This window comes from Haematobia irritans, chromosome 5, assembly GCF_050003625.1.
Source record: "Haematobia irritans isolate KBUSLIRL chromosome 5, ASM5000362v1, whole genome shotgun sequence".
NCBI classification, from domain to species: domain Eukaryota; kingdom Metazoa; phylum Arthropoda; class Insecta; order Diptera; family Muscidae; genus Haematobia; species Haematobia irritans.
In genome coordinates, this window is record NC_134401.1 from 90,334,890 (window position 1) to 90,356,532 (window position 21,643).

The 21,643-nt window shown below is 29.9% G+C and overlaps 1 protein-coding gene across 8 annotated transcripts in view; it reads right to left on the bottom strand.

Moving 5' to 3' along the window:
* Positions 1-21,643, bottom strand: part of zip (myosin heavy chain 10) — a 143,524-nt gene that overhangs the window by 37,267 nt on the left and 84,614 nt on the right. For all 8 annotated transcript variants that reach the window (XR_012723663.1, XM_075313291.1, XM_075313287.1 and 5 more), the window contains exon 5: positions 4,155-4,276. Coding sequence is in view for 7 of the 8 variants with exons in the window: in XM_075313291.1 (XP_075169406.1) it covers positions 4,155-4,276 (122 nt within the window). In the remaining variant the exon portion in view is untranslated. The remainder of the gene's footprint in view (positions 1-4,154; positions 4,277-21,643) is intronic.

Sequence of the window (21,643 nt, forward strand, 5' to 3'; positions counted from 1 at the left end):
CATCTCTAATTGGACTAGGTAGAAATTTTGGACAAACACTAACGTTTAATAAATAAATCTCTTCAATGCATGTAGTAAGTTTTGATAAACGCACTTGTTAACACACTGCAAAAAAAAAAAATATTGGCCTAATATGAAGCATTATGCAACCTAAAATTTAGAACACTAATTTACACGATATTAAGGACAATTTTCTTTAAAATAAAAGAAATTTTTATGAAAAATGAACAATTAGTAGAAAAATTATGAAAAATTTAATTTTAGTTTATTTTTCTTCTATGGGAGGGTATAAATTCGTGAAGTGCAGTTAAAAATACACCAGGGCAGGAAATGTTCCTGCTTTAAACGACGCTTTGTGAAAATCTCAAAATGTGGAGTACAATTTAGTTCAATCGCACGAGGTAGTTCATTCTTCCTATACAACAATTTAATTTTTTTCTGTGTACTATCTCTTAGGCAACACTGGTTTAAAAAGCAGACGCACGTTTCGTGTTTTGTTTAAATGTCAAACATCTGCAGGTTGGTCTATAAGTTAACCATGAATTGTCTTACAAACGAACAATACATGGATATGATTTAATTTTACTATTAAAATGCGCGCATCGTATCGAAAAATTATATTCAGCGACTAAGCTAATTTTTGGCTGAATGGGTACGTCGAATTTGAGTTAAAATCGGTCAGAAACATTGCAAAAGCAACCAAATCCACAGTTTGGTGGGGTTTATGGGCTGGTGGCATCAACGGACCATACTTTTTAAGAGTGAATGGTGAGATCTACCGTGAGATGATATCCATCCCATTTGCCCAAAATGCATGAGCTTGTCTTGCATAGGGCTATGTTAAAGCTCTTGTCTGTACAGACAAGCACGTTTCAATTGGCGCATTGGAGAACAACATTGAAGCATTTATTCGTGCACACAAACAAATATTTTTTCTCCTCAATCACGAAATTAATTGATCCAATTACACTAAAAAAACAGTGAACCCACCAGGAAGAAAAATTTCGGTTAATTTTAGAAAATTTTGAATATTTTGAGAAAATTTTAACTAAACAGTATAACAAACGCTGGCATCACGCCGATGTCATAAAAATAAGCAAATATTTTTCGACAAATTCAAGAAAATTTATTGGACATAATGAACGCAGTTGTAGTAAAATTTACAAATTTAAAGAAATATTGAACTATTTTGCGGAAGACACGAATTTAGTTAATCGTTATCCTTCATTTGTGTACATTTTTTTCCTCGGGTTTAAAGGGTGATTCTTTTGAGGTTAGGATTTTCATGCATTAGTATTTGACAGATCACGTGGGATTTCAGACATGGTGTCAAAGAGAAAGATGCTCAGTATGCTTTGACATTTCATCATGAATAGACTTACTAACGAGCCACAACGTCGAATTTTCAGTGAATGGGCCCTAGAAAAGTTGGCAGAAAATCCGCTTTTTTATCGACAAATTTTGTTCAGCGATGAGGCTCATTTCTGGTTGAATGGCTACGTAAATAAGCAAAATTGCCGCATTTGGAGTGAAGAGCAACCAGAAGCCGTTCAAGAACTGCCCATGCATCCCGAAAAATGCACTGTTTGGTGTGGTTTGTACGCTGGTGGAATCATTGGACCGTATTTTTTCAAAGATGCTGTTGGACGCAACGTTACGGTGAATGGCGATCGCTATCGTTCGATGCTAACAAACTTTTTGTTGCCAAAAATGGAAGAACTGAACTTGGTTGACATGTGGTTTCAACAAGATGGCGCTACATGCCACACAGCTCGCGATTCTATGGCCATTTTGAGGGAAAACTTCGGAGAACAATTCATCTCAAGAAATGGACCGGTAAGTTGGCCACCAAGATCATGCGATTTGACGCCTTTAGACTATTTTTTGTGGGGCTACGTCAAGTCTAAAGTCTACAGAAATAAGCCAGCAACTATTCCAGCTTTGGAAGACAACATTTCCGAAGAAATTCGGGCTATTCCGGCCGAAATGCTCGAAAAAGTTGCCCAAAATTGGACTTTCCGAATGGACCACCTAAGACGCAGCCGCGGTCAACATTTAAATGAAATTATCTTCAAAAAGTAAATGTCATGGACCAATCTAACGTTTCAAATAAAGAACCGATGAGATTTTGCAAATTTTATGCGTTTTTTTTAAAAAAAAGTTATCAAGCTCTTAACAAATCACCCTTTAGTTAATTTAACTAACGTACACAAAAAATTATTAGAGTAGAGGAAACTTTCTTCAAACGTAATAATTACATGAACTAAAATAAAGTTAAATTGGCTTTAGTGAAATAGAGAGTTCACTTTTTTTAGTGTAATTTTTAATTGAAATGTCTTCAATCACATAAATGATAGTATCAATCACCAAAGTCAATTAAAAAATTAATTGATCCAATTAAAACATTAATTGATACAACAAATTTTTGTGATTGATTTTTGTTTCAATTAAAAATTTACCCGGTTCCAAATATTTCGATGGGAGCCACCGTGGTACAATGGTTAGCATGCTCGCCTTGCTTGCAAAGCGTCTAGGTTCAATCCTAGTTGCGACGAAACACCAAAAAGATTTTCAGCGGTGGATCATCCCCTCTCAGCAATGCTGGTGACTTTTCTGAGTGTTCCCTAAGTTGTTTCACTGTAATGTGAAACGCCGTTCGGACGCGACTATAAAAAGGAGGTCCCTTATTACTGAGCTAAATATAGCATCGGGCACCACTTATTTATAGGAGAGAAGAAGTTCACCACTTGTGCTATCACAATAGACTGAATAGTCTAAGTGAGCCTATGAAGATTTATTTCCAAAACAACAATTTAATCTCTGTTCTATAGATTTTTTTTGTGTAAAGATACACACGTTTTATGTAGAATCTCCTAACTCTACGAATAAAATATCTTCATTGAAAAGTTTATTGACTTTTCGTAAAGGGTTTCCCCTTTGTATCAGAGAAATGTATCTTGCTTGCTAATTAAAACTCGGATTTGTATTTCAAAGATAAGAAATCTTTGTACACACAAAAAAATTTTTTTCTGATTCAATCACGAAATTAATTGATCCAATTAATTTTTAATTGAAATGTCTTCAATCACAGAAATGATAGTATCAATTAAAAAATTAATTGAAGGTCAATTAAAAAGTTAATTGATCCAATTAAAAAATTAATTGATACTATTATTTTTGTGATTGGTTTTTGTTTCAATTAAAAAATTTGTTGAATCAATTAAATTTTTAATTGAATATTTTTTAAAACTCAATTAAAATTTTAATTGGAAAAATTTTCGTGAAATTTTTTTGTGTGTACTCACAACAATATTTTTGTAATTGTAACTGAAGCGGTGTGTTTGGTATCTGTTTTTTCTTCAGCTTGGACATTTCGAATTTATTAACTCTCAATTTCAAAGTTAGAAATTGACTTTGCCCATATGTTAAATAATAGAAAGTAGTCGTTTGCTCTATAAAGTAAATTTGGGAAAATATGAAAATTCAAAAGGTTGAGAACGTTTTGGACTATATTTTAGAATTGTCCATAATACAAAAAATGTATATACTTGAGGATAAAACTAGGATACTTAAATAAAGATGCCTCAACATCAAAAAAGAAAAAAATAAATTTTATAAATTAAGAAGTAACGAAACCTTATGATGACATTGTTGTAACTACTTTTTTAATATTTTTGAATTTTTATAACAACATAGTGATAAATTTCCATAAAAAGAAGTGCACTGTCAACCAAGCAAAAAAGGAGCATTTGTGGGTGTACTCTAAAGAACAAAGCGGCACACCATAAGAATTACACTTTGCAAATAATTATTTGTTGTAAAACTTGTAAATAAAATAAGCTATTATTCTTTTTTTTCTAAGGAGAACGAAATAAAATCAAACATTGGAAAAACAATATTTTATGTGTCTATATATGGAACATTATTATTTATTATGACTAGAAATATAAAAAATGAGCAAATAAACGTGACAATTACTAAAAATTCCTTTAATAGATTTTCTTTGTTAAACCCCATTTAAATTTATTTGTTTTTTTTCCTCACATAATTTTTATGTGATAGTGGTTGGTTGTTTGGAGGGATATATTGAAAATAGAAATTTGTGTGAGAGAGATTGTGGAGGAAGACGATCACCTAGTATAGTAAATACTTACCGCACCAGAACCTTTAGGTTTTGAAGCAGCCACATATGCTAAATACTGAATAACTTTTTTCGTATTTTCGGTTTTTCCAGCACCTGATTCACCAGTACACAGAATGGATTGATCTTCGCGATCTGAAATTAAACAAAAGCAAAAAAAAAATTATATATTTAATTACCAAATTGTATGTTTATTTTATAAATAAAAAAAATATTTTACCAAATAATTTTTTAGGCAAGTTAAAACAAATTTAGAAGGCTTAGTATAAAAAGGAAATTTTGTCAATTTATACATGCACTCAAACAAAGGTTTCTTAAATACAAATATATTAACCTTCACTTGAATATATTTGTATTGATTCTCGGCTTATTTAAAATGTAAACCTATTTAAGAAAGCAACCGAACTTTAAATCTAGGTTATATAAAATCTTATTTATTGAGTTTTTCATTTTATTTTTGGGACATATGTTATGCCTTTTTACAAATCCAAAATAAAATACCCATTTCAAATTAATTTTGACTCTAAACACTTACAAAAGTGAACCCATCATGAAGGAAAATGTAGGTTAGTTTTAAAATTTTTTAACCGAACTATATGATAATATGATAATAATAAGTAAATATTTTTTTAACAAATTTAAGAAATCTGATAATTAATTTATAAACTTGTTTAAGAAAATTTCTTATTTTTAAGGAAAAAAATTGAAGTTAAAAATTGGAAAAACAAAAGTATGTTTAGCCCCATATGAAGTTCAGTATGGACACATTATTGGTGAAATTATAAATTTTAGAAAATTTTGAACTATTTTGTGAGGAATTCGGAAATTTAGAAAATTGTATGCTTCATTTGTGTAAAACGTTTTACTTTTGTTTAGTTAAAAAAATATTAATATTTTTATTTCAGGTTAACCAAATGTTGACTATACTACAAGAGTAGCTTAACCCACAGAGGAAAAGTATGTTAGTCAAATTTATCAGCATTCTATACTTGCAGCGAAACTATCCACTAATCATCAGATTATCAGAATGAATTCGTATAAATCACTAAACACAAAGTGAATTACACTTATCTCTGCCACTAGTGCCACAAATAATGTACCAAAATTAAAAAAAAATTTACCAAAAATCTACCAAATTAACAAAACATTTTTTTTTTAAATTTTGTCAAAACTTTATTTCTATAGAAAATTTTGTCAAAATTTTATTTCTATAGAAAATTTTGCAAAATTGTATTTCTGTAGAAAATTTTGTCATATTTTTATTCTTTAGAATTTTGTCAAAATTTTATTTCTATAGAAAATTTTGTCAAAATATTATTTCTATAGAAAATTTTGTCAAAATTTTATTTCTATAGAAAATTTTGCCAAAATTTTATTTCTATAGAAAATTTTGTCAAAATTTTATTTCTATAGAAAATTTTGTCAAAATTTTATTTCTATAGAAAATTTTGTCAACATTTTATTTCTATAAAAAATTTTTGTCAACATTTTATTTCTATAGAAAATTTTGTCAACATTTTATTTCTATAGAAAATTTTATCAAAATTGTATTTCTATATAAAATTTTGTCAAAATTTTATTTCTATAGAAAATTTTGTCAATTATACAATTATTTTTCGAGCTTTATGGACAGATATAGATTAAGGAACATGGTCAATAGAGCCATTGAAAAGAAAACGCCAGATACAAATCTATACACGCCTGGACTGTACATGTTTCGGTTCGGGCGAATGAACCTTTCCACAGCCTTTAGTATAGATCTGGCTGGGAGAGATGACTCAATTTTGGGCCCTTTATGCTAACTCCTTATGGAGAAAACATTTGGGAAATTTCCTCTTACAAATTGAATCATCTTTTCACCCACTGTACATCATCTTTTCATATAACTTACAAGCCCCTTAATCTAATTTTTTTTTGTCAAAATTTTATTTCTATAGAAAATTTTGTCAAAATTTTATTTCTATAGAAAATTTTGTCAAAATTTTATTTCTATAGAAAATTTTGCCAAAATTGTATTTCTGTAGAAAATTTTGTCAAAATTTTATTCTTTAGAATTTTGTCAAAATTTTATTTTTATAGAAAATTTTGTCAAAATTTTATTTATATAGAAAATTTTGTCAAAATTTTATTTATATAGAAAATTTTGTCAAAATTTTATTTATATAGAAATTTTTGTCAAAATTTTATTTATATAGAAAATTTTGTCAAAATTTTATTTATATAGAAAATTTTGTCAAAATTTTATTTATATAGAAAATTTTGTCAAAATTTTATTTATATAGAAAATTTTGTCAACATTTTATTTATATAGAAAATTTTGTCAAAATTTTATTTATATAGAAAATTTTGTCAAAATTTTATTTATATAGAAAATTTAGTCAAAATGTTATTTCTTCGTTTTGTTTGTTATTGTTGGTTTACTCTTCAATCATTATTGTTGTTTTTGATTTCAGCTTATTTCTATAGAAGATTTTGTCCAAATTTTATTTCTATAGAATATTTTGTCAAAATTTTATTTTGTCAAAATTTTATTTCGAAAGAAAATTTTGTCAAAAATTTTTTTATAAAGAAAATTTTGTAAAAATTATATTATCGACTGTGAAGAAAGTTTTTCACAGTCGATTTTGCTTTCATAAATTTCCACAACTACACTGAAAAAAATATTGTGGTGAGGTCAAAGATTTCATATCTTTAAAATACGAATGCAAATTTTGCTTAGCATAGAAGACGCATTTCTCTAATATAAAGTTTTTTTCCTTGTCCAAAAGTCGATACAATTTTCAATGAAGTCGTATTGTCTTTAATTAAGTGATTTAACTTACAAGTGGGTATCATAATTTGAAAGAAAACATTTTTGGGCTAAGCTCAACTTGACTTTAATAATTCAGAAAAATTCTTTAAAATTATTGAAATTGTCTTTAAATTTGTTGTGTTTTTGCATCTTCACTACAAAGCAAAAAATCCTTCAAATATAGGACACGTTTTCAACACTTTACTTTAAAGACGTTTTTTTTTACTTGAAACATAGCATAATTTCTACTGGAAGTCGAGTCTGAATTTGGAAAATAACTCGGTTTTAAAGGACGTTGATAGCATATGAAGAAAACAAGCTGAAAAAACGAAAAAATAAAATTTGCTTCCTACAAGCAAGTACACAAAACCCAAATTTAAAAGAGAATTGTGTCTTAAAAGTATCCTTATTTGTATTCTCCGCTTCTTTGGCTCGAAATCAATACCAAAATTTTTAAAATAAAGACAAAATCGTTGGAACCGAGAATAAAAAATATTATTAAAAAAGACATACAAAACGTTATTAAAGTGAAGAAAACTTTCTGCTATTAGGGAAATTTTAAATAAAACATAATTATTGCCATTAAGTTAAATTGGTTTAGGGCCCCTTTATTGACTGAAGATAAGATTCAAGATTCATGGTTAATTTAAAGATTATTTCGTTAAAGCTAAAACACGTTTCCTTTTATATTAAGGAAAATTTGCTTCTATTTTATGAAAAACAAAATACAGAAATAAAAATGTGTTTATTTCTTGAAAATGAAAATGTGTTTTATTATTGAAAAAAAAAATTGTATCCCAAAAATTATTTTGCATACATTTTCAGAAATTCGGGCTTCGGATTTTTAAAGAAAATACTTTGTTGCCAAAGGGTATTTCATTTGTCTAAAATTTCGTTCCGGAGGAAAATATCATTTCGTTGGATGTAGTTTATTTAGTGTATCTTCGACCAGGCCAAACTAAATTTTACATATTTCCGCTAACGAAGCATATGCGAGATAAAGTGCAACACACATGCCCTTTTTGCAGTTAATTCTTCTCATTTTCAAAGTCTGAGTCATTTTGTAGTAGTTACTGATATTAACATATCAAAACCAACCTCTGTATCATATCTATTTGCAACCGGATGGTTGGTCGATGGTTGTATTCAAATGGAGTTAAATGCATGACATGGCCTCATATCGCCAAACACCGAGTGCGTTTGAATGATGATGATTCATTCCTTACATGGAAATATTATGACACAAATACAACAAACAAGCCGAATAAAGAAATAGTTTATAAGTACAGGGCAATTGACACGAAGTATTACCTAGTAAGCCAAACTAGAAACCACACAAATCAAGCGTAATAATGTGACAGTCGACAATTATTCACAGATTTTTTTTCTGATGTAATCACGAAATTAATTGATCCAATTAATTTTTTAATTGGAATGTCTGCAATCACACAAAACGATAGTACCAATCATAGTATTAATTGGGCATACAAAATGAATTGATTTCATTAGCAAATTTCAATTAATTTTTAAATTGATTCAATTAAAATTTTTATTAATGTTGAATTTAGTGTTTTTAGTTTGATCAAAAAAATTGATTCTTTCAAATATTTTTTTAATTAAAAATTAAAAAAATCAATCATTTAACTTAGTCTTCCGAGATTGATTAATGTTAATTATAGCAATTAATTTTTAATTAAAAATTTAAAAATTTTCAATCATTGAGTCAATTGATTTAATATTTTTAGTTTTATTAAAAAGTTAATTGTTGCAATTAATTTTTTCATTGAAAAAATTTTCAGCTTCAATTAAGCTTTTAATTGGAAATATTTTGATGAATTTTTTTTTCTGTGTTGCACACTCAAACACCGCAAAGTGAACACAACGTTTTGTGTATCGCACCATTTATCGTTATGATACTGGTACACCCAAAAAAAAATGTTCTGATTCAATCACGAAAATAATTAATCCAATTAATTTTTTAATTGAAATGTCTTCAATCACAGAAATGATAGTATCACTTAAAAAAAATAATTGGAGGTCAATTAAAAAATTAGTTGACCCAATTAAAAAATTAATTGATATAATTAATTTTTGTGATTGATTTTTTCAATTAAAAAATTTGTTGAATCAATTAAATTTTTAATTGAATATTTTTAAAACTCAATTAAATTTTTAATTGGAATATTTTTCGTGAATTTTTTCTGTGTAGCTTAGCTTTGTAAGTGGGCTATAAAGACAAAACGCATTTTAAAATAGCTTACGAACTTCTTTCACGACATTCGCTCGCATATTTTTAAGCTTACTAAGAAGAAATTACAGCATTAAATTGCCTAACATATCAGCCAAAAGCACAGGAAGAAGTCACACATAAAAAAAGAGCGTACTCAAACACATCCCCATATAATCGTTGGCATGTTATCAAGAAATTTATATAAAAAGCAAACAAAACGAAACGAAAGAAATTTATCAATGCGAAAAAAAGAAAGAAGAGAATTTGATAAAGAAAATTCAATGTTGGTTTGCAGTATATTGAAGTATTCCCTTGTTGCTAGAGGATGGGTGAAACTTCAGTCATTGAATTATCTGGCCAAGGCCACTATCCTTAATTACATTTCTGTCAATAGAATACGAGATAGTTTGAACGACAAAAAAATCAAAAACATAGTTGGATAGAAAAACACCTTTAAATGTATGGGTGGACGCTATTCTGTACTTAGTCTCTTGATCTAAAAATAACATAAATATTATTTATGAGGATTTAAGAATCATTTTACAATGATGTAGTGCCTTAGATATAAGATAATTGAATTTAGTTTCATTTTGAATGTAGTTTAGGTGGCAGCCCGATGTATCAGGCTCACTTAGACTATTCAGTCCACAGTGATACCACAGTGGTGAACTTCCCTCTTATTATCTCTGAGTGCTAAGGTCAATGACAAGGGACCTCTTTTGTATAGCCGAGTCCGAACGGCGTTCCATATTGCAGTGAAAATACTTAGAGAAGCTTTGAAACAATCAGAAATGTCACCAGCATTACTGAGGTGGGATAATCCACCGCTGAAAAACTTGTTGGTGTTCGGTCGAAGCAGGAATCAAACCCACGACATAGTGTGTGCAAGGCGGGCATGCTAACCAGTTCGATTTTATGTTAAGACACGGATCACATTCGAATTATCCCAGGATCAAAATTTACGAAAACTATTGCACAAAAGTGACACAACATGGCAAAAATGTGACAACAAAATGTAAAAAATATTGTAATTAGTGGCACAAAAAAGTCAAGGCTTAGAAATAGTGGCAAATTTGTCACTAAGGTGGTCGATAATTTAACCATGAATCATCTTACCATCGAAGCTTGCAAATTATTGAATTTTATTGCCGAAATGAGTGCTCAGTTAAGAAAGTTCATCGCGCGTTTCTAAAGCAACGAATCTCATTTATAGCTCAATGGGTACGTAAAGGGTGATACGGTCAAAATTTGGTCAATATAAACTTGACGTATTTCCTTCAATTTTTGCATTTAAAAAACCTGAACACACCTCATTTTGAAGGTGTGTGTGTGTATAGAATGTTGCTCCTATTTTGATTTTGGAATTCACTCTTCAGTTGTCAAAATGCCGTCCAAGCAAGAAGAGCAGCGTATCAAAATTTTGCTCGCGCATCGCGAAAATCGGAGCTACTCGCACGCAAAGCTGGCAAAATCGCTAAAAGTTGCCAAATCAACCGTTACAAATGTAATTAAAGTGTTTGGGGAACGTTTGTCGACAGCCAGGAAGTCTGGATCGGGGGGAAATCGAAAACCGGAAGCCGCTGAGACGACAAAGAGAGTTGCCGGTAGTTTTAAGCGAAACCCTAACCTCTCTCTCCGAGATGCCGCAAATAAGCTGGGTGTATCGTCTACAACCGTGCATCGAGCCAAAAAACGTGCCGGACTATCGACTTACAAGAAGGTAGTGACTCCAAATCGCGATGATAAACAAAATACGACGGCCAAAGCGCGATCCCGGAGGCTGTACACGACGATGCTGACGAAGTTTGACTGCGTGGTAATGGACGACGAAACCTACGTCAAAGCGGCTACAAGCAGCTTCCGGGACAGGAGTTTTATACGGCAAAAGGAAGGGGAAAGGTAGCAGATATTTTCAAGCACATAAAACTGTCAAAGTTCGCAAAGAAATATCTGGTTTGGCAAGCCATCTGTACCTGTGACTTGAAAAGCAGCATTTTCATAGCTTCCGGGACTGTCAACCATTTACGTGAATGAGTGTTTGAATAAACGTCTGCTGCCTTTCCTGAAGAAACACGGTTGTTCCGTACTGTTTTGGCCGGATTTGGCATCTTGCCATTACGGTAAAAAGGCCATCGAGTGGTACGCCGCCAACAACGTGCAGGTGGTTCCCAAGGACAAGAACCCTCCCAACACGCCAGAGCTCCGCCCAATTGAGAAATACTGGGCTATTGTCAAGAAAAACCTAAAGAAGACCAAAAAACTGCTAAGGACGAGCAGCAGTTCAAGGCAAACTGGCTTTCTGCGGCGAAGAAGGTGGAAAAGGTGGCTGTACAAAATCTGTGTAACTCCACGTTATCGCTCACCATTCACAGTTAATGGGGAGCGATAACGTGGAGTTACACAGAATAAAAAAATATCACCAAAATTTTTCAAATTGATGTTTTAATTGAAGTTTAAAAAATATTCAATTAAAAATTTAATTGGTTCAACAAAATTGTTAATTGAAACAAAAATCAATCACAAAAATTAATTGCATCGATTAATTTTTTAATTTTAACAATTAATTTTTTAATTAACTTTAGTGATTGATGCTATAATTTCTGTGATTAGACATTTCAATTAAGAATTAATTGAATCAATTAATCTCGTAATTGAATACAAAAATATTTTTTTTTGTGTATTGAGAGACGAGTGCGGTAAGCATTTTATTTCACGTGCGGGACCGGTCAATTGGCCTCCTAGACACGGTTGCCACTCGTGCCAAAAATAATCTAACAAAATTTGAAGAAAATTTTACCAAATTAAAAAATCTTATTTTAAAGATTTCGATCAAATTTTTGAGGTTAGTATAGTATAAAATATTATTTCTGTAGAAAATTTTGTCAAAAAGTTTATATCTATAGCAAAAATTTTATTTCTATAGCAAATTTTTACATTTTATTTCTATACATTATTGCAATATTTTGTTTCTTTAGAACATTTTTGCAAAATTTTATTTCTATAGTAAATTCTTGTAAAATTTTATTTTTATAGAAAATTTTTGCAAAATTTTATTTCTATAGTAAATTTTAGTAAAATTTAATTTTTATACAAAAATTTTTGCAAAATTTCATTTTTATAAAAAATTTTGTTTCAATTACATTTTTATAGAAAATTGTACCTCTAAATTGGAGAGGAACATTTTGCAGTCAAGAATTCTATCAATCTACCACCAAACAGTAAAAAATCTAAATTTTTTGGCGGAATTTAGACTTTTAGACTACACACAAAGAAAATGTCATTAAAATTGAGACAACGATTATTTATCATTGGTGCAACGAAATATTTTCATTAAGTCAAGGAAAATATTCGTTAATACTACGAAACGTTTCGTTGATTGACAAATTATTGGTTATAATAAAGAAAAATTTCGTTATATCAATGAATTTGTTTCATTGGTTCAATTTTAATTTTAATGTCACATTTCCTTAATATAACGAAACTTTTTCTACCAGTGTAGTTTTTTTGTGTGGATACGTTAAAGCTCAAGCCTACACAGAAAAAAATATTACAAAAATATTCCCAATTTAAAAGTTGATTGAAGTTGAAAACTTTTTCAATTAAAAAATTAATTGATACTATTAACCTTTTAATCAAACTAGAAACATTAAGTCAATAATTAAGTCGATGATTAAAATTTTTAAATTTTCAATAAAAAAATTAATTGATGCAATCAACTTTTTAATCAAACTCGGAATAGTAAGTCAGTTAAAAAATTATGGATATTTTTTTAATTTATAATTATTTTTTTTTAAACAATTAATTTTTGAATCAAAGTAAAAAGGATTAAAAATAGTTATTATATAAAGTAATTGAAATATAGTACAGTGATTAAAAATAGTTTCGTTTTTAATTATATAATTAATTGAATTTTGCAATCAACATAAATTAAAAATTTAATTGAATCATGCGCTTTACAGACGACATTGCTCATATCGAACATATCCCATATATTGTGCACATTATAAGTTAAGTCCGAAGGCATATACCCATACTGCTGCATGCTTATGGGATCGATAACACATTTACCGATTATTTAGTCATCGCCGACAAGTCGTATCGATACGACACACTGTAATATTCTTTACAAACACCGACATTCCGTCCGGAATAACTGATAGTCTGTAAAGCGCATCACTTAAAAAGTTAATTTAAATTTGCTAATGAAATCAATTAATTTTCTAATCAAATATTTTTTTGATACCCAATTAAAAACGTGATTTCATTTCCGTGATTGAAGACATTTCAATAAAAAAAATTATTCGGATCAATTAATTTTGTGATTGAATCAGAAAAAAAATTGTATATAGACAAACTTGCTTCACTTGAAGCATTGGATAACAACATTTAAGCATTTATATGTAAGATACCGGCCGAAATCTTGGAAAGAGTATGTCAAAATTCGCCTAAGTATGGACCATTTGAGGCGGTCGTGGTCAACATTACATGGACCCCCTACTATCGATTCAAATAAAAATTTCTTGCTTTTTGTCTGAAAATTTTGCCGTGATTTTATAACGTTTTATATAGAAACCAATTATTTCCGAAAAAAATGTTCAATTATATTTTAAATTGAAAATATATTTTTATTTTATTTTATTTACCGTTTATTTATTAAATTGCTCAATTTGCTGGAGTACTTGGAAAATGAAATATTTCAACTATATTTCCTAATTTGGACATTTTGGATTTTATGAAGCGTTAACTTAACTTTTCTTGAAAATGAATTATTAAAGAAAAGTAAACGTGAAAAAATGGCTATTAAATCCCACTTAATGCCGGGCTTTAGGGTCACTTTTTCCACAAAACACATTCTCCTTTGGAATGGTTATATTTAAATGAAAGAAAAATTCTAGTGAATTAATGTTAACTAATATTCCCAAAAATCTATAAACACAAAATCGGTGCAACCTAATAATCTTAATACGTATTGTATATGTATAGAAATGCAGACGCATACCATAAAAGTTTATGGAATAACAAACAATTCGATATCGAAAAATTCAAAATTGAATATCAGACACACCCAAAAGAATACCCCTCAAAAGGCAGAAGAGAAAATCAAACAAAAAAAACCAAGAAATATTTCATCGCTTGTTAACTTTAAGAAGATTTCTTTTGCGTTTCGGTTTTTTTTCTTTGTTTTGTTTTCATCAGCTTAATACTGATTTAGTCTTTAAATTATTCAGCAATTTTCTTAAAGCGGTCATAAGAAAATTACTTTCGAAATAAAGGTTAATTGTTGTTGTGAACCACCAGAAAAGATGTTAAAACTTAGATGAGTCAGAGGCAGACACCTTCATGTTCCCGCCCGGTCTGTCTATAACAATGGTTTATATATTATGCAAATATATTTAAACAAAGTGGTAAACACATCCACATTATTTGTGCATATTTAAAATAAATAATTAAAACTGTGTAAGCAGCAACAAACCTAGATTGTGATTTGATTTTTATATTGTTATTGAATTTACGCCCATTTTCATGAAGCTCCGTTAGTGCACCGTTAACTAACGAACTTTTAAACCGTATTATGGACATAGCTGCCATCTTGCATATATATTCCATATGCCAGTTAGGAACTTAACTGCCGAAAATTTTTCAGTTAAAGTTAACCGGAGAGAAGATATTTTGAATTTACTTTCTGTTAACTGGCAGTTAAAGCCTAACGGAGCTACATGAAAATGGCCGTTAGTTGTATTTAGTTGTATTTAAAATTACCGCAAAAAAGGGAAAAACTATTAAAACAGTTTCGATTGCCATATCATTGAAAAGGGTAGCATAATTCGAACGTTGTGACACATAGAGTGAGGAGGCTTGCTTCCACTTAGTTTCGATTTTTTTCTTGATGCTATTTTAAAGTACACGTAAAAAAATAATTCTTTCCTCCCAAACAAATTTTAGACAAACAAAGATCGTTTCTCATTTTCACTGCAAGTAAGTTTATTTGGAAGAAAAGTATATACTTTTTGTGATAAACGTTTACTCTTTTTCCAGGAACTAAAAACAACTCAAAAAAAAAAAAACAATCTTTTCTAGCTAATTGCATTTTCCCTCAAATATTTCTCACTTCCACGAGGTTTTTTTAGTTCTTGGCACCTTTTTCTGTAATAATAATAAAAACAATGTAGAAGAAATTATTCGATTTTATAAAGTTTTTAAATTTTACGGAGAATCGAACCGGGGACCATCCAATTTGTAAGTGAACACACGAGGTTAGGTTAGGTTAGGTGGCAGCCCGATGTATCAGGCTCACTTAGACTATTCAGTCCATTGTGATACCACATTGGTGAACTTCTCTCTTATCACTGAGTGCTGCCCGATTCCATGTTAAGCTCAATGACAAGGGACCTCCTTTTTATAGCCGAGTCCGAACAGCGTTCCACATTGCAGTGAAACCATTTAGAGAAGCTTTGAAACCCTCAGAAATGTCAACAGCATTACTGAGGTGGGATAATCCACCGCTGAAAAACTTTTTGGTGTTCGGTCGAAGCAGGAATCAACCTTGTGTATGCAAGGCGGGCATGCTAACCATTGCACCACGGTGGCACACTATCCACTGGGCTACGTAGCTGTTATTGTCATCAATAGGCAATTATCGTTTTAAGTTATATTTATATAGCATAGTTTTCGGCGCCCACGAGCCGATTAAACAAATTTTATTTAACACAAACATACATTTAGTTGGGCACCGTGGAACAGTGGTACACACAAAAAAATTTTTTTCTGATTCAATCACGAAATTAATTGATCCAATTAATTTCTTAATTGAAATGTCTTCAATCACGAAAATGATAGTATCAATCACAGTTTTAATTGGGCTTAGAAAAAATTCTTGATTAAAAAATTAATTGATTTCATTGCCAAATTTCAATTAATTTTTTAATTGATTCAATTAAAAATTTAATTGATGTTGATTGCAAAACTCAATTAATTTATTAATTAAAAAAGGTAACTATTTTCAATTACATTCTGAATTGGCTTAGAACTTTTATTTGGATTAACAATTGATTGTTTGAAAAAAAATTTTAACTAAAAATTAAAAAAAAAAATTCATCATCATCATAAACTGACTTAGTCTTCCGAATTTGATTAAAAGTTAATTGTATCAATTAACTTTTTAATTAAAAATTTTAAAATGTTCAATCATTGACTTAATTAACTTAATGTTTCTATCTTGATTAAAAAGTTAATTGTACCAATTAATTTATTAATTGAAAAAAATTTCAACTTCAATTAACTTTTTAATTGGAAATATTTTGGTGATATTTTTTTCTGTGTAGGTACGTCCGCTTCGCATACCAAGGGTCCTGTGTTCGATCCTTGCTTTGACCGAACACCAAAAAGGTTTTTTTTCATATATATACCAGATATGTTCGGAAAATTCCGAAAAGGTATTCAACATTACATACTACCATATTAAATGATTATACTATGAAACTGTAAAATATATCTTATTACAGACTTAAAATCAGAAAAGAACAGTGCTTGATATAAACGAAATGAACTGTGCTGTTGGTTCAAAAATATTTTTTTATCAAAAAAAAAAAAAATTGTAACAAACGAATTTTTTTGGTAATAAAAGTTTAAAATTTTCGAAGAAATTCAAAAAACTCTAACAAAAGAAAAACGTTTTCGGTACACGTTTTCCAAACGTTTTTTTTTCTTTGCATATAGAGGCTAGTCTAAATAGGCTATAAATATTTTCCGTAATGGTGGGCGCTAAAATAATTTTAATAAACTTCTTTAACGATTAAGGAAAATATTCAATTGCAAGACAATTTTTCTATTGTGAGTCTCTATTAAATTGACATTCACACAAGAACTGTAGCTGCTATTATTCGAATCACACCTTAAGAAGTGATGCAAATTCAGTGCAATGACTGTTGAAATTGTGGACATCCGTCCTATGGCAAGCCCGTGTTAAATTCATCGCTTCTGCGCCAATTTTGCACAACTTCCGGATCCAAAAGGAAGATTTTCACTACTTTGTTAGCGATGTTTTTTTTGCTGGGATGTTATAGGCCAAATAGCGCTTTTTTCGTAAGGCCATTTGGTCAAAGGTTAAGAGAAACAATTATTATAGCAAATATTACTTACATTTAATTAAAAGAAATTAATGGTAAATTTCGTACCTTAAAATGTTGATTGAATAATTTTTCATATTCGAAAAAATATTTTGTTGCAGTGCGGTGATGGTAAACTCCTCGTTATTTTTAAGCCTACGATATTAATGAGTGTGCCAAATTTGGAGATTATTGATATAGCGGTGTCGCCTAAATATGGACTTAAGGAAAGTTTTTTTTTTTTTTGCGTCAAAAGGAAATAAAATGTCGTTGCTCAGAAAACTCTTCTTTCAGTGTATATGGAATTTAACATACATATAAACTTGTGGGTACTCAGGCCAAATAGATTGAAACATTACCAACATAACCACAAAGTTATGCACAATCATCCTAGGATGGAGGATAAAAAAAAAACAATACAAGTTAAACCGACTGGATGGCTCCCATTAACACCACCTCTATGTAATAGGTAGACTCAGTTGGTGTACTCCGACTTATCACTGATACTACCGACGTTATCATTTCCAAAAATTCCAAATTTCGTAAAAAATTTAAGTCAATTCTCTTTTTTTGCATTTTAGTTCATCGAACTAAAATAATACCTTTCAGCGATTACGTATGAAAATTTCTTTGGAATTGATTTTTTTTTTTGAAATTTTACGCTATGCATGAATGCTTCCATTACGATTACACATGGAAGTTTGAACACTAAAGTGGGTACTTGTAATGCAAATGTGCTGAAAACCAGTTACACTTTTAAACTTCACACCACTCGGTGGTGGTACAGGCGCAAAAGTAGAGACATGGTTTAAAGTCACTCATCATTTCGTTTTACAAATTGTGTCTGCCTATATCTTCCCAACTGTCGTCAACTTATGACACATCGCCACACTTTACTACACAAATCAAATCGAAGAAAAAATCGCAAAAACACGATTTGGTTGACATAAAAACAAACAAAATCTGAAGAAAGCCATTGAAAGAACGTGGGCAGGCAAATAGTGCGATTGGTTTATGACTTCACACTCGTTTTTTTATTTTTTTGTTGTATTTCTCGTACCCGTTTTGGGGCGTGTGAATCATAAAATTCAATATTCAAATTAATGGAAAGGCTGTACATGATTTTTAAAACTTTTCAAAATGATTTGAAGTCCATGTGCCATTTTATGCCAAGTATCATCATCATAGAAGGGGCTTTAGAGAATGTCAAATCATAGAGAAATGGATAATTTGGATATCATTTGAAGGAAATCGCAAAAAAAAAAAAAACATCGTAAACTTAACCAAATATGAAGTGGGGTACACTGAGCAAAAAGTTCAAAGATTTTTCCTTTCATAATCATCTCCTTAGAAAAAGAAAGGAGTTCATAATCCTACACAAACAGAACTAACATAGTTATGTACTGTAAGGGTCTTCCCAAAGATTTTCCGTTGAGGGTCATCATTCCACTAAAAAACAAAGTTTAGTTGAATCCAAAGATTTTGACCTTCCCTTAAGAATTCTTGTATTGATTCTGATCGAAAGATGCGGCTTCTTTAAAAACAAACAACATTTTTAAAGGGACTTTTCTAGAGACTAATCTAGTATCAATAAAATACAGGATACAGATCGCATTCATGGAACTTTCGTTCTCTTTTTGCGATGTATTAATAAAGGTAGTCACGTGCAAATAAATGTCAGTTTAAAAATCCACAGACAGATATAACAGATACTTCAACATAAAAAAAATATTTTCTTAATTCAAAAAAAAAAAAAAAAAAACATAATACAAAATCTTCCAAATATGGGATGGGAGAAATACCAGGGTCGCAAAAACACGAAATAAATCTCGCCCATTCTAAGTTTAATGCGCTCAATAGATGTATCAATATTCTCGAGACGCCTATTATCCTTCGTGATATCGGTGGTCTTAACGGATCGTGTATAATTGGATGGGATTCAACAACGGCTGCCACTATTGGTAGAATTCTACCAAAAATGGACAGAAAAAAATTTCTGTAGTTAAACTAACTTATTTTTATTGCAAAAAAAAAATATTTGTCTGTAGTTAAATGTTATTTTTTTTTTTGGAAATTTTCCACAGCCCAATGAAATTTTCCCTTTTTTAAGTATGTCTCAAACATTTTATGAAGTAAACGTGGGTATAAAGTTCAATGGCCGTAGACATAAGTTCAATATGAACTAAAGCAAAAGAAAATTTTCGTACGATTCCCAAAAGTAGTAAGAATGAACTATTATTGTATGGTTAAAATGGTCATGATTTGGCGTCAATGATTTTTTTTAGTTTAATTTTTTAGTTTTAATTTTAGTTTATTTTTTCTTGTTTGAACTACAGTTAAAAAGTACAAAAAACGCATTAAATTTTCTTGGTATTAACAACCCTTTGTGGAAATCTCAAAAGGTGGAGTACAATTTAGTTCAATTTTCGTCCGAGTTAGTTTATTCTTCCTATGAAACAATTTATTTTTTCGGTGTGGTAGATTGTTTACTGTTTGGTAGATTGCCATACACGCAAAAAAAACAATTCTTTCCTCCCAAACGAAATTTTAGACAAACAAAGTTCGTTTCTAATTTGCTTTTCGCTGTAAGGAAGTTTATTTGGAAGAAAAGTATATACTGTTTGTGATAAACGTTTATTCTTTTCCAGGATGTAAAAACAATTTCATAAAGACTAAATCAAAAAACAATGTTTTCTGGCTAATTGCATTTTCCCTCACATCTTTCTCACTTCCACGAGGTTTTTTAGTTCTTAGCACCTTTTTCTGTAATACAAACAATGTAGAAGAAATTATACGATTTTATAAATTTGTAAGCCAGCACACTATCCACTGAGCTACGTAGCTATTATTGTCTTCAATAGCTAATAATTCATATAAGTTATATTATTATAGCATAGCTTGTGGCGCCCACGAGCCGATTAAACAAACTTTATTTAACAGAAACAAACATTTAGTTGGGCACCGTGGAACAGTGGTTGCTAAGTCAGCCAATGTGGTATCACAATGGACTGAATAGTCTGAGTGAGCCTGATACATCGGGCTACCACCTAACCTCGTGGGTTCGTGCTACGACCGAACTCCAAAAAGTTTTTTTTGTTTTTTTTTTTTTTACATATATTCAAGATATGTTCGAAAGATTCCGAAAAGATGTTCAACATTACATACTACTATATTAAATTTTTACTATGAACTGTAAAATGTGTCTTATTAAAGACTTAAAGTCAGAAAAGAACAGTGCTTGATATAAACGAAATGGACTGCGTTGTTGGTTCAAAAATAATTTTTTTTATTGAAAAAATAAAAATTTTGTAACAAACGTATTTTTTTGGTGATAATAGTTTAAAATTTTCGAAGAAATTCAAAAAACTCTAACAAAAGAAAAACGTTTTTTTTTCTTTGCGTGTAATTCTTGATGTTTTAGTAGATTTTGCAAAATATTCATCTCCAACTAAGAGTACTTCACAAAATTTTATAGAAATGAAATTTTGACAAATTTTCTTATGGGAAGAATAACATTTTAACAAAAATTTCTATAGAAATAAAATTGTCTATGGAAAAAAATTTTGACAAAATTTTCGATAGAAATAACATTTTGACAAAATTTTCGTTAGAAATAAAATTTTGACAAAATTTCTCTAAAATTGTCTATGGAAATAAAATTTTGACAAAATTTTCTATAGATTTTTTTAAAATCATAATTCATTTTTAGGTTAGTAGTTTTTTGGTAAAATTTTCTCCAAATTTTGGTACATTATTTTTGGCTCGAATGGTAACCGTGGATCCAACTGGAAAGGTAATTTTAGTTAGCGCTTCACACATTGCACTGAATTGACTAGGTGAGCCTGAAATTAAACGGGCTTCCAATATAAATTAACCTAACATATGCCGTCTGCCATTTAAAATATATTTTTTAGATGCCCAAGAATGATACACATAGACTTTACCCGGTGCTATTGCTTCTGGGCTTTCATCTCTTATCACATGCTTTTCATTTCAAATTTCTGTTTTTTTTTTTTTGACTTGTAGGTAAATCTAGTTGAAATGATACCTTTGTTGTTGTTTGTAATTGTTATATTTTATCTAAAATAATAGCTTAGGGTGGGCTTAGAAAATAATTTATTTTTAAATTTATTATGTTCCCTATATACTTTTTTTGTCTACATTCCATTTCACACAGTGGATCGCATTGTTTTCGATAACAATGTTGATAGAAACTTTTGCAATGCTCATCACCCTTTTCAGTAAAATAATTAAGAAATATATTTCTACCATCTAAATACAAACATATACACATATATTTATTTACTAATGACCTGACGTTTTCTGGTTATTATTATTATTTTAACAAATGTGGTGCGATAAGATAAAGTCGAATT